The 12,596-nt window shown below is 41.9% G+C and overlaps 1 protein-coding gene across 9 annotated transcripts in view; it reads left to right on the plus strand.

Annotated features, from left to right (window-relative positions):
• synrg (synergin, gamma) overlaps positions 1–12,596 on the plus strand; it is a 112,760-nt gene that overhangs the window by 19,991 nt on the left and 80,173 nt on the right. For all 9 annotated transcript variants that reach the window (XR_009656845.1, XR_009656846.1, XM_060943699.1 and 6 more), the window contains exons 4-8: positions 6,128–6,255; positions 6,344–6,449; positions 8,652–8,763; positions 9,214–9,504; positions 10,174–10,449. Coding sequence is in view for 7 of the 9 variants with exons in the window: in XM_060943699.1 (XP_060799682.1) it covers positions 6,128–6,255; positions 6,344–6,449; positions 8,652–8,763; positions 9,214–9,504; positions 10,174–10,449 (913 nt within the window). In the remaining 2 variants the exon portion in view is untranslated. The remainder of the gene's footprint in view (positions 1–6,127; positions 6,256–6,343; positions 6,450–8,651; positions 8,764–9,213; positions 9,505–10,173; positions 10,450–12,596) is intronic.

Here is a 12,596-nt window from a genome sequence, read left to right on the forward strand (position 1 = left end):
TGCCTGGCCAAAAACTAATCTAATGCCGCTTTTCCACTACAAACGCGGCTGAGTCGGGCTGAGCCGTGCCGTGCTGAGTCGAGCTGAGCGGGGCTGTTAGAGTTGCATTTCGACTACAACCGCGCTGAACCGTGCTGGCTGGAAGTGGGTGGACCCATTGGGTGGAGTTAGCGAAAGTGGGTGGACATCACGTGATGTCGTTAAGCGGCGCAAACAGTGACATCAGTGAGCTTTTAAGCGGTAGTCTCACGACCCGGATAGTAAACAATAAACATGGAGGACATGGAGTCGTTAGTGTTGCTGGTCTTGGTGCTGTGGCTTGTTGTCACCGACAACGCCAACAGATACTGGCAAGAGCGTATAGATGAGGCGAGGCGCATAAGGCTTCAGAAATTCTCGTAATTCTTCTCCTTCCGGGTTTACGGTGTTTACAGATCCCAGCGTGCTCGCGGGGCGTGTGTGGGCATGTGAGGACACTCCTCCTCACCAATCAGTGCACAGGGGAGTGTCTGCTCACGCCCCTAGCCTCACTCAGCTCGGTTTGGCTCGCTTCAGCCCCACTCCAAAACCGTGCGAGTTTTGGGTGCTAAGCAGGGCTGAAGCGAGCTGAGTCGTGCTGTTTTGAGGTAGTCGAAACGCGAGCCGTGTCGGGCTGAAGCGAGCTGAAGTGAGCTGAAAAAGGGTAGTGGAAAAGGGCCATAATATTTGGTTGGACCACCTTTAGCTTTGATTACAGCGCACATTCGCCCTGGCGTTGTTTCGACTGTTTTATCCAATGTCACAACATTTATTTCAATTCAGAGTTGCATTAAATTTTTCATTGACCTCTTGTGTTGTTGATGGGAGAGTGGAACTACTATGTAAAGTCTTCTCCAGCACATCCCAAAGAGACTCAATGGGCTTGAGGTTAGGACTCTGTGGTGGCCAGTTCATGTGTGAAAATAATTCCTCATGCTCCCTGAACCACTATTACCCCTTTTCCACCAAATCAGTTCTGGGGCTGGTGCTGGTTCACGACTCGTTCAACTTGCAAGCCAGCTGAGAACCAGTTTGCTTTTCCATAGCTCGCGGTGCTAAGGGAAGCCACGTCAGTTACGTCGCTGTATACGTCAGTTACGTCGTTGTATACGTCATTACGTCACTACGTTTGCATAAACCTTCGCACGAATATCGAAGCAAAAACAACACGGAAGAAGCAGCAAACAACAACAATAATAATTATGGATGACTTCGCGTTTGTACAGCTGCTGCTTCTCGTCACTTAAAAATGGCGATCTTTCGCGGTCTTATTGTTGTTGGTCTTAACAAACACACACCCCCCCCCCCCCCCCCCCCCCCCCCCCCCCCCCCGACGTAAGCGGTTCTTTCCTCTGGCCCAGCAGAGAGTTGGTGCTAGCCTGGAACCAGTTTTTCTGGCCCCAGAGCCAGTTCTTTGTCGGTGGAAACAGAAAACCCGGTTCCAAACTAAGCACTGGCCCCGAACCAGCCCTGAAACTGCTTTGGTGGAAAAGGGGCATCTTTCACTGTTTGAGCCAGCAGAGTCCTGACATTTTCTTCTTGGATTATGCTTGTGTTATCAGGGAAGGAAAAAAAACTCCATCAGCTTGATCATTCAGTGCATTCAAGTCGTCAGCTGACTTCATTTTATTGCCACATAATGTTGTACAGGGCTTGTACAGTGGCCAATATACATGACGGGTTCATCACTTCATGAGCTTCCCTTCTTACCCTGACACACCCATCACTCTGGAATAAGGTCAGTCTGGACTCCTCAGACCACCTGACCTTTTTCCATTGCTCCAGAGTCTGATCTTTACACTCCCTAGCAAACTGAATCCTTTTCTCCTGATTAGCCTCACAAACAAGTGGTTTCCTTATGGGGACACAGCTGTTTCGTCCCAATCTTGTGAGTTCTTGTCACACTAAGTGTGGAAATGCTCTTAATTTCACTATTAAACATAGCCGTGAGTTCTACTGTCTTTTTTTTTTTCTCCCCCCCCCTTTACAATTTGGCTCGACCAAGCAAAGGTGCTGACTGCAAAGTCATCTGAAATTTTCCAAATATTTTTTTAATGTGTATGCCATTTTCCTCTGTCTCTCAAGAACATGCAGATGAGATGTGATCATTTTAATGTGCCGAGGGTCGCTTTCCTCTGTTTTGGGACTGTGTTCCTCCCTCTTGAAGTAAACAGTACGGCCCTACAGAAGCAGCCGAACGCGAGGAGCTTTAACTAATTAGCATAACTATGGAACTGTGTCACACCAAGATGGCGACACGCAGAAAACATCGTGACTCTGCATCGACCTCGGAGAGTTTTGAGTTTTTGTAATTTGTGGTTGACATTCGCGAATAGATCCGTGAAATAAGAGAGGAAAATATCTCTTCTCTGTTCCTGCTTTTGTGTTCTCGGTTCTTTCTCTGCAAGTTCAGAACATTCGGTGTATAACTCCATACTCGCTACTGTGGAGTCGAGCTCATGCATTCTAAGGCGAAGATAGTCAAGTGCTAGTTAGAATGATTTAGTTGTCCAGAAAAATGACACATCATTCTAACCTTGCTCCATCTTGCAGTTACACTCACTAGGCAGGCTTTCCTTTCCTTTTCCGCTGGCTTTTAGCTGGAGGGAGAGCCGAGTCCGTCATGTTTGCTCATGCCGACTTGTTTTGGTTAAAGGTAGGTCAAACTCCCTACGGTGGTCACGTAATATTGGTGCTCACTTGCTTCGACAAGCGGGATGCTTTTTATCCCGGCAAAGCATTTACACACAGTATACAATGTGTGTGTGTGCGCGCGCGCACAGCAATGCAACATCTCAAAACTCTAACAGCAATAAACATAGAATATTTTGCCCACAATTCAGCTTTGCAGTCAGAACCTTTAAATAACTGATGGAAAATGTCAAACTTTTTCATGATATTGTATTTGTTTGCGATTAATCCTGAATAAGATTTTCCTATGTTGATGAATGAAATACATGGACACATTCCAGTCCAAGAACACCTGGAGTATTCAGAACTATCCATCATGTATAGTTCCGAAACCCCCAGGTATCCCTGGACTGGAATATGTGCTGTCTGTTTACATTCTGCGCTTACACAATTTTGAGTGCATAAGTGTGTTCACACTGACAATTACGGCAACATGTAGTGTACTATGTACTATAAGTCAAAAAGCTGTGTGAAATGCCAGACACTTCTCACAGTGTAGTCTAATGGTTGCCATCTTGGCTACGTAGTCTAAGGGGAGGGACCACCAAACTGTTGTCAGCTAGGTGGAGGAAGGCACGTGGTCGACGCCAATGACGATGTAATTTCATGTTGTGTAAAACGGTACACACAGCAGCGAGGAAAATTTAAAACGTTCATTTTTAAGAGGTGCCACGGTCAAATGTTGCAATCGTCATTTCACTTAAGTGCACAACTTGCCATGTTCAATTTGAGACAACACTATCCCCCCATCAAAATTCACACACTACGCAAGTACATGGTGTACACAGAGTTCTGCATGGAAGTGTACTAATGGAAGTATCTGGATTGAGACCAGCCATGGTTTTTTTTTTTTTTTGCATGTATTTAAATCAAAGTAAAACTCTAGTCATACAAGTATGGATTCAAAATTTATTTAGCTAGTGTGAGAAGCAGATTAATGGCAGACATGGGGTGATGCAGGACAAGTGGAACGGAGTTTATGTAGAGCACCCACTGTACACATCCCTTTATATGAGCGGTTACTAAAGAAACCTTAGCATAGTAGTATGAGCACATTGATAGAAACCTGTTGTTCGTGTTACAGCTGGAACTACTTTCTGAGCTGTAATGTTATACAGAAGTAATGCACACCTCCTGACCAATCAGATTTGAGCATTAAACTGAGCTGTAGTATAATTGTTATTCCACAAAATTGAGTCGTACATGAGCTGATGGGCGACGAGGCGCGTAGCACCGAGTTGTCTATAATCCATGTACGATGAGATTGAGTGGAATAACTGTTTTATTCTATCCACATTCACTGGATTTTGAGAAACGGAGCATTTTTATTTTTGGCAAATTCGATAAATAAAAACTTTATACAAAACGTCTGACAAAATAATTTCCGCTTAGAACGTAAACAAACCGGCAAAATGACAGGAGCAATTTGTGAAAAATGCGATAATACTAAATTCTTGAAAAATAATAAACATGCATCCTTATCGTCAAATACTTTTATTCCATATTTTGTTGCACCGCCCGCCCGCCCCCCCCCGAGTAGAGTTTTCATTTCATCCTCAGTTGGTTCAGCAACATACTCCACCTTCACCCCCTCCCCTCCTACTCACAGTATATGAGCCGATAGCTTAGTAGTCAGGGATGAGAGTTTTCCGCTTTTTGGCGGATTTCCGCTTTTTCTGAGCAAAAATCGATATTATGCCAAATCCGTTGAGATGTTTTTTTTCATTGAGGGGGGTTGGGGTATGTTCCTTCGTGATACTCAAGCGTACGACGATGTTACATGTTTACATTTTCGCCATCTTTAGTCTCGCTAAGTCTCGCGGTAGAATACGTGTTATCTACAATGTAATTGGCCAAAACATCGCTAGCGAGAGCATGATAGCCAATCATAACAGTTGTTACAAGAGTGTGGGAGAGAACAAAAGCCAATCATAACAGTTCTTACAAAAGTACCCGCATCTGTTCTATTTTATCGAAACTTGCACATGTTCATCGTCGCGGCGCTTCAAAAATACGTTTCTCTTTCATATCGGCTTTTTTACTCAAAATGCCGAATACACTTGACAAGCGAGACGAAGCGAAGGTACTTGAAATCAGTGCTGGTATAAAAAACAGAGAGACAAGCTTTTGTCTTTGGCCAAAAGGCTGAAGAAGTCGTCAAAATGATTACCGTATTTTCTGGACTATAAGCCGCTACTTTTTTCCTAGGTTTTGAACCATGCGGCTTATACAAAGGTGCGGCTATTCTGTGGATTTTTCTTCCACCGCTAGGGGCGCTCTAACCGGAAGTAGAATCAAAAATAAGATAGACGAAAAATCAATGCAAAGAAGAATTAGCAGATCTTTAGCAGATAGAACACGCACGACAAATTACTAACTGGTAATTATTTTCAAATCCAGCGAAGATGATTAAAGTGACTTGTGGTTTCAAACACAGGAGAAATGAAGGTAAATAAATACCGGTTATTTTCTCTTGGTTCTGTTCCGTTTTAATCAGCAAAGTTGCTGCCGTGTTAAAAGGCACTGTTCGGAAAGAATCTGTTCAGGTACATACATACAAATGTACATTTACAGTACAAAATCATTCTGTACATGCAGTAAATATCTAATTTTTCAACATAGATATCTGCGGCTTATAGCCCGGTGCGGCTTGTATATCTTTTTTTTTTTTTTTTTTAAATAGAGCGGATGCGGCTTATATACAGGTGCGCTCTATAGTCCAGAAAATACGGTAAATGAAAATGAGAAGTGACTGTGAACTATAAATAATTGTATAAAGTGTACAGACATTATCCCATAAACTTAGCATTCGTTTGATTTAATACATTGAACATGTATATGATGGTCAGTAAATCTGAATTAATGCTGACAGTTTTGAAAACTTAAATATTTCAAAAGACTTTGAAATCATATGCAACTAATGAGGACGGAGTGACTGACCTTTTCTCCCTAAGAAATTTTATTTAATATATGAACATTTTGATAATTAATAAAACTTACGTTTAATGTGAATTTAGTTTGTCATTTTTGTTGATCATAAATTATAACCATACCCTTGAATGTAGAATGTGATTTTATTTTGAATTCAAACAATACTCCTATTGATTTGAAACATTATTTTCATGTAGATATATAAAAAAGACAACAGATTTTTTATCTACTACAGCTCAGGTTGCAGGAAAAGTGGTTTGTAAGGCATTATTTTTCAAAATTTTCCTGGGGGGGGGTATCCCTCCCAGACCCCCGGCTTTGGGCGCCATCTTGTTTTCTGCTTTTTTTGGTGACCACCCACACTCATCCCTGAGTAGTAGAGTAGGCAATCGGAGCGTGCAATTGCTCATATCCAGTGAATGTGGATAGAATAACGGTTTATTGAATGACTTCTTTCTGTTTCTTTATTGTGTGCGTCTCTGTGCAGGGTGGCATGGCGATGGGGATGCAGCCACCAGGCATGCAGTTCATGGGTCAACCTCAGTTCATGGGAATGAGGGCCACGGGGCCACAGTATCCTGCCGACCTGCAGAAACAGATGGCCGAGGAGCACCAGTGAGTCTCTTCACTGTCGCACTGTATGTCTGGAATGTGTTGCAAAGCTCCCCGCTAATTGTGATTTCGGGTGAATGTGTTTATATAGAAAGCGCTTGGAACAGCAGCAGCGCATGCTAGAGGAAGATCGCAAGAGGAGGCAGTTTGAAGAACAGAAGCAGAAACTGCGCCTCCTGAGCAGCGTCAAACCCAAAGTGAGACCTGAGCTCCTTATTATTGCCAAGTTCACAGAGAAGATATTTACATACCGTATTTTCCGGACTATACGTCGCTCCGGAGTTCAAGTCGCATCAGCCAAAAAATGCATTATGAAGACGAAAAAAACATGTATACATTGCACCGGACTACAAGTCGCACTTTTTTGAAGGGTTATTCTATCCATAGAATCTGTGATTCTATCTGATAAGCGGCGCGTGGTTACTGCGCGACTGCATTGTTTATTTAATAAACGAACAGCTGAGCAGTGATAACGCGCCCTTTGCCCTGCAAGTAGCCTAGTCTGATTATTTTAAATATCTACTACTATCTTTAATACTATCACTATCGTTATTACTAATAGCCTATATTATTATTATAACTAATATTAGTAGCCTATTACTGATGCATTAATCAGTTTGCTTTTAGAATATTTTTACCGGTAGGGCTTATTATCGGCCCATGGCTCTTTCATCTTTGTTATTAAAGCTGTAGTCATCATCGAGGAGTGTCATTCTTCATTTTTGTCGAATTTTATTTCATCAAATCAGAGGTCAAGTAGGCGATAGGTATATCATCTCCAAAGACCGGTACGGTAGTAAAAGCAACCGTCTAGTGAAAAAAAAGAAAAACCCAACAACCGCTCAGAGAAAAAAACAGGCAGAAAGTGCGCCTGCCAGTGAACGTCATATCAGATAAAAACATTAAACGTTATTCAGACCATTAACACCATAACATCAGAGACGAAGAATAAAGTTCATCTTGGAAGGAGAGTTATTTTTAAAAATGCAAAACTAAATCATTTATAATGGCCCAGAGAAAAACTGGCTGAATATGTACCGTAACATCAAGTTATTCAATAGCCTATAGGCCGAAAATCAGGGCTTAATTTGAGCCGGAACATGACGGAACAAGATATTTTCAGCTATTTCAGGCAGCTATTTTCATTTCATTCGGTGTTCCGGCAGCTATTTAAATGGATCAGATCACCTCCGTGACCACCACAAAGGGAAAAAAATCAAACAATAAATTAAATAAGTAAATAATTTGTTTAGTGTTCGGTTTTGATTTTGATATGTTGTTGATTTCTCTCCTATGACATCCACAAAATCTATGCGAAAGGGGAAGGGGGGGACATGGGGTGTATACTTGCGCTCAATAGAACACTGGGTTTTTTGTAGCCGTTAGCTTGCGCTGTGGAAAAAATGGCAAAAAAACAAGAAAGCTTACTAAAATTTTTAAAATGAATTCTCCAACTTGTTTTGTAAACCCTTTATTTCTTAACTATTACTTGAATTGATTGCACTTATGCTGGCACTGCTTTTAATGAGCAGGAGAAAAACAGGGAGGGCTCGGAACATGACCGCAGGTCGGAATCGAACCCGGGTCCCCGGATTTATGGTATGGCGCCTTATCCAGTTCTGCTTTTAAATACCCTACTTAAATCCTTAAAATGAGTCATTTAACTCATGTCTTGTGTGATCTGATCTCCAATGGTGAAATAAACCGGTTGTGATAGGAGTACAGTCTGTTATTTTAGAAGATAAATTTAATATATAATTTAATATATAGCCTAATACAAAATATTTTAACATATCACGACATATTACTGTCTGTAACTGTTCGTCACTAAAGCGTTTAAGATCATAATGTCTGATATTTTTTTTTTTACACACAATAAGCGTGTGCGCGTAAAGTTATAGTAAACCACCCCCCGCCTTTTTTTTTTTTTTTGAGTCACTGGACCCATCCACCTCCTGCGTTCCGGGACCTCCCACTTCACAAATTAAGCACTGCCTAAAATCACTACATAACTTATTTAAATAACTATAGGCCTATCATTTAATAATAAAACACAGGTCAGTCAAGTTTATCAAGCTGACGATTTCACTCCAAATCAGCAAATCCATTGAATTCCTCGTCCTCGGTGTCGCTTCTGAACAACTCTGCCAACTCCAGCGGCAGATGAAGCGCCGTTTCCTCTTCTTCTGCGTGGCTGTCGTCAGACTCGGCATCAGCTCCAGTTATTCTGCAGTGGAAAAAAAAAAAAAAACATATACGTCGCACCGGAGTATAAGTCGCATGGCCAGCCGAACCATGAAAAAGAAGTGCGACTTATAGTCCGAAAAATACGGTAATTAAGCTTGGTAGTACTGCACAGTATTGACCTAAACTGTTACAAATTGCTGTTGTCTATACAGACTGGAGAGAAGAGTCGAGATGATGCACTGGAAGCCATAAAGGGCAATTTAGATGGCTTCAGCAGAGATGCAAAGATGCATCCCACTCCATCTTCTCAATCTAAGAAACCAGGTATAGTCCTGACTTGCTCTCATCCTCACCACTCTGATTACATCAGTCTCTGAAAGGCTCGTGACTCACAGTAACATTGCCACAACATAATCTTTATTATGAGTCAAAGAAGACTAAAGAGACGCGTGTCTATGGGGCAAGTTAATGTCCATCATACTGTTTAAGTCTGTCTTGTCTCTAGTGATGTTTCCATCCTCAAGCTCTGTACTGGATTTTTTCTTCTTGTGATCCCCCTGTAGTGGATTCAGCGTCTTTATTTTATATCAGCAAGAGATGGCTTTTTTATTATTATTATTAATTTTTTATGATTGGCAAAACTTGTACTTTATCCTCACATTTATGTATTTATAAAAATACCCCTGCCTGTCCCGTGACACTGTTGCTCATCCATTAAACACGCCATGTGTGCTGTGTGTTGTGCCTGTTTCATTATTTTGTTTGTTTTTGCAGACTCATCGCCATCTCACTCCTCTGTCCCACCACACTCCCTCTCCCCTGCTTTTGCAGAGGAGGATGATGAATTTAGTGACTTTATACAGGGCCCCGTTGAGGCCTCCTTTCCCAGTTCCTCCCTCCCTCTGTCCTCCTCTTCCTCAGGTGTCAGTAGGTCACCTTTAGAGGCAGGGCCTGGGCAGCAGCCCTCTTCCAGCCCTCTCCCCTTTTCCCTTGCTCCCTCTCTGCCTACACTCACTGTCCCTCACCACTCTTCTGTCATCTCCAGCTCCCAATCTACATTCCAAGGTAACTCCTGTCTCATTCTCTATTTTTATTTCCTCATCACTCATTCTCATTACTACCTGTAATGTGATTGCTGCTTTGGTTATGATCCATGAGCTGTATTTATAGGCAACATTAGGATGTGACTTTGACACACATTTTTCACAGCATGGACCCATTGCTATAATGTTAAGATGGAGAAGAGCTGTGAACAGCCTCTCGCTTTGTTGGTGTCAGTGCTCTGGAGTCTGACGAGGGAATCCTGTTCTCATGTAGAGCCCACAGTCATAACAGCCCTGAATGACTACACAAACCTTTTGAAGAACTTGTAGCTTGTTTGTTTTTCATCTGCCAGCTTACCTCCTAGATAAATACTGTATACTTAAAATATATAACAGTAACAATGTCCTAACAATTTGAAGCTGTTGCTTATGTTGTAGTTGACCATTTTTCATATTTTTTCATAGTGTGTGTCCAGAGAGGCCATGTTTAAACTGAGTTCAGATCCAATCCAAAGCTTTTAAAACTACATTTTCTGGTCTTTTAGACCGTTAATTTGGATTATTATACATCCTGTCAGTTTGGCCAATCTTGGTTAGAACTAAATTTTGCAGAATGGTAATGTTGATAAAACTAGAGAAGATGCTTTCAACTCCATTGGTAACTCTAGCAGTTCCTTGCACTGCTCTTCAGGCCCATCTCTGGAGGAGAAGCTCTTCTCCTCGTGCGATCTAACAGTCGATAAGAAGGCTCAGGTTAACTTTAAGTCCCGCCAGGCCATGTCTGAGCTGGCTCCCAGAGCTCCGGTATCGGTACACTTCCAGAGTAGCTCAAGAGCTCACAACTGGGCCCAGTGCTCTGATGACCTCAGTGCTGCCTTCACTGTGGAGAAGACTCCTGAGCCTCCAACTGCTTCCCCAGCTCCCACAGCAGCAGAAGCTCAGCCCCATCAGGCATCAAGTGCTAGTGGTGAGAGCAGAGCACTTCGTGTATTTCATCTGTCCTTCAAACTTGGTGGCGCTCAACTTGCAGCTGTGCTCTGTCTTTCTTGCTCCATTAATCACAAAGTGCTTCTGCATATTATTTTGGAGGATGCATTTTCCAATGGGGCCCTTCTCTTCTTATTTATTTATAATCATCAGTGCATGCATAGGTTTTGATTATACTCAACACCTAAATAGATTTCCTACTAACCGAATCCCAGTGATTTAGGAGCGTAATTTCAGGTCAGGAATAAAACATGACTGGGTGTACTGTTACAGGAAAGTAATCAACGATTGGGTGGTGTGATGTAGTCCGACACAGAGTTACTGTTATTATTCAAGTTGAACATTTCCTAATAATGTCATGTTGCCAAAATGACATTTTATTCTTTTTATACTGCAACATTTTGACAAGGATTACATTTTTCTATTTATTAAAGAATGATACTTCAAAATTTTATAATTTATAGTTGTTTATGAAACATCTACAGAACAAATTATCACTTATGGTATAGCAGCTATGAGCAGTCATTCCCTCACCAGCCTCTGTTTTACCTTTTCTTTTGAAGTTAATAAAACAAAATACTGCAGTCGGCACGGTGGTGTAGTGGTGATCACTGTCACCTCACAGCAAGAAGGTCCTGGGTTCGAGCCCGGCGTCCGACGGGGGCCTTTCTGTGTGGCGTTTGCATGTCTGCGTGGGTTTCCTCCACAGTCCAAAGACATGCAGTTAGGTTAACATGGGGTGGCCTTGGGCTGAAGTGCCCAAGAGTGGCAGCGCATACGCATGCAGTGGCTTTGCTCGCCTATGATGAACTAAATTTTGTAGTACATTTGTGCAGTGACGACAAAGGCATTCTACTCTCTATTTCATGTTACAGAAGACCCTTTCACACATGAAATCCATTATTGTACACTGTTAGAAACAGGGGTACAGTAGGGGTCCATTTCTGTCCCCAGAGTACAATCTACACTAATGTACACCTTTCGGCTCATTGTATCATATCATAGACCCAAGGTAACTGTGTGTACCTATTTAGGCCCAAAAAGGTACACATATGGCCCTAAGCAGTATATAAAGGGTACAAATAAGTACCGGTACCTTAGAGGGTCCTGCCCCAGTGACAAGTCATTGTACCCCTAAAGCTACAATAACACATTTTATTTTCTGAGCATGTATGAGGTAAAAACATGAGAGCGATTTAAAAAATTAATTCGTAGTCAGTCTTCCATAATGGAAAAGTAATGGATATTGCGCATTTCCACTTTACTGTATTTAGCGGAATGCTACAGCGCATGAACATGTGAGAAGTGTAAAACAAGCGAGACCTGATATGACACATAATTCACAAGGCGACAAGTCCATTGTTGTGAAAAACTCAAGCTGAGACATTAGCTAGTTAGGAACATGGCACCACTCAAGCTGCATCACGTCTCTGAGAGCGTTCTCTTCCTGTTTCTGAACATTTTTGTTCAAGCAAAGACTAGCATTTTTGCTTCTATTTGCTGATGTTTTCTTTGCTTGTTGTTTTGAGTGTACGGTACATACTTTATGTTGAGGCAGTATGGGTAGTTCCGTCACAACGTCACTACTTCATTTACATCACCACCAGCAACATGCCTTCATTCAGTTTCATTTACATCACCAGCAATGTCAACCCAGTCACAATCTGTTATTCTGATAGTTCACATTCCCACTGGAGCTGTGGCAAAAGATTACCGTAAATGTTACTCAGTTGCCAGGGGATAGATTAACGTTTAGACTTTTCGTTCCTATTCACACACGACACCAATTCAGCATAATAGCAGAAACGTATGGTTTTCAGTGCGAGTGTAAAGGGGAAGGAGAAACTATAAAGAAACCAGAAAACTTACTGACTGTTACAAAACACTGGAGACTCCTTCCCGAAATGCCACTATATCAATGGGTTTTTTCAATTTTTTTTTAGTCATGAAAGTGTTCCGGATTTTTTCCGCTAATGACCCGGAAATCCGGTTACTTGACACAACTCTTGAAAATCTCCGGTTTTCCGAATGGAGAAATTAATTTTTCAGATTTTTTGCGTTCTTAGACGCGGCATAATACTTCACATCGTCCTTGCATGGGCGCAGTCCTTAAATAGCCCAAACATA

The sequence above is a fragment of the Neoarius graeffei genome, chromosome 17 (assembly GCF_027579695.1).
Source record: "Neoarius graeffei isolate fNeoGra1 chromosome 17, fNeoGra1.pri, whole genome shotgun sequence".
In the NCBI taxonomy this organism is placed as follows: domain Eukaryota; kingdom Metazoa; phylum Chordata; class Actinopteri; order Siluriformes; family Ariidae; genus Neoarius; species Neoarius graeffei.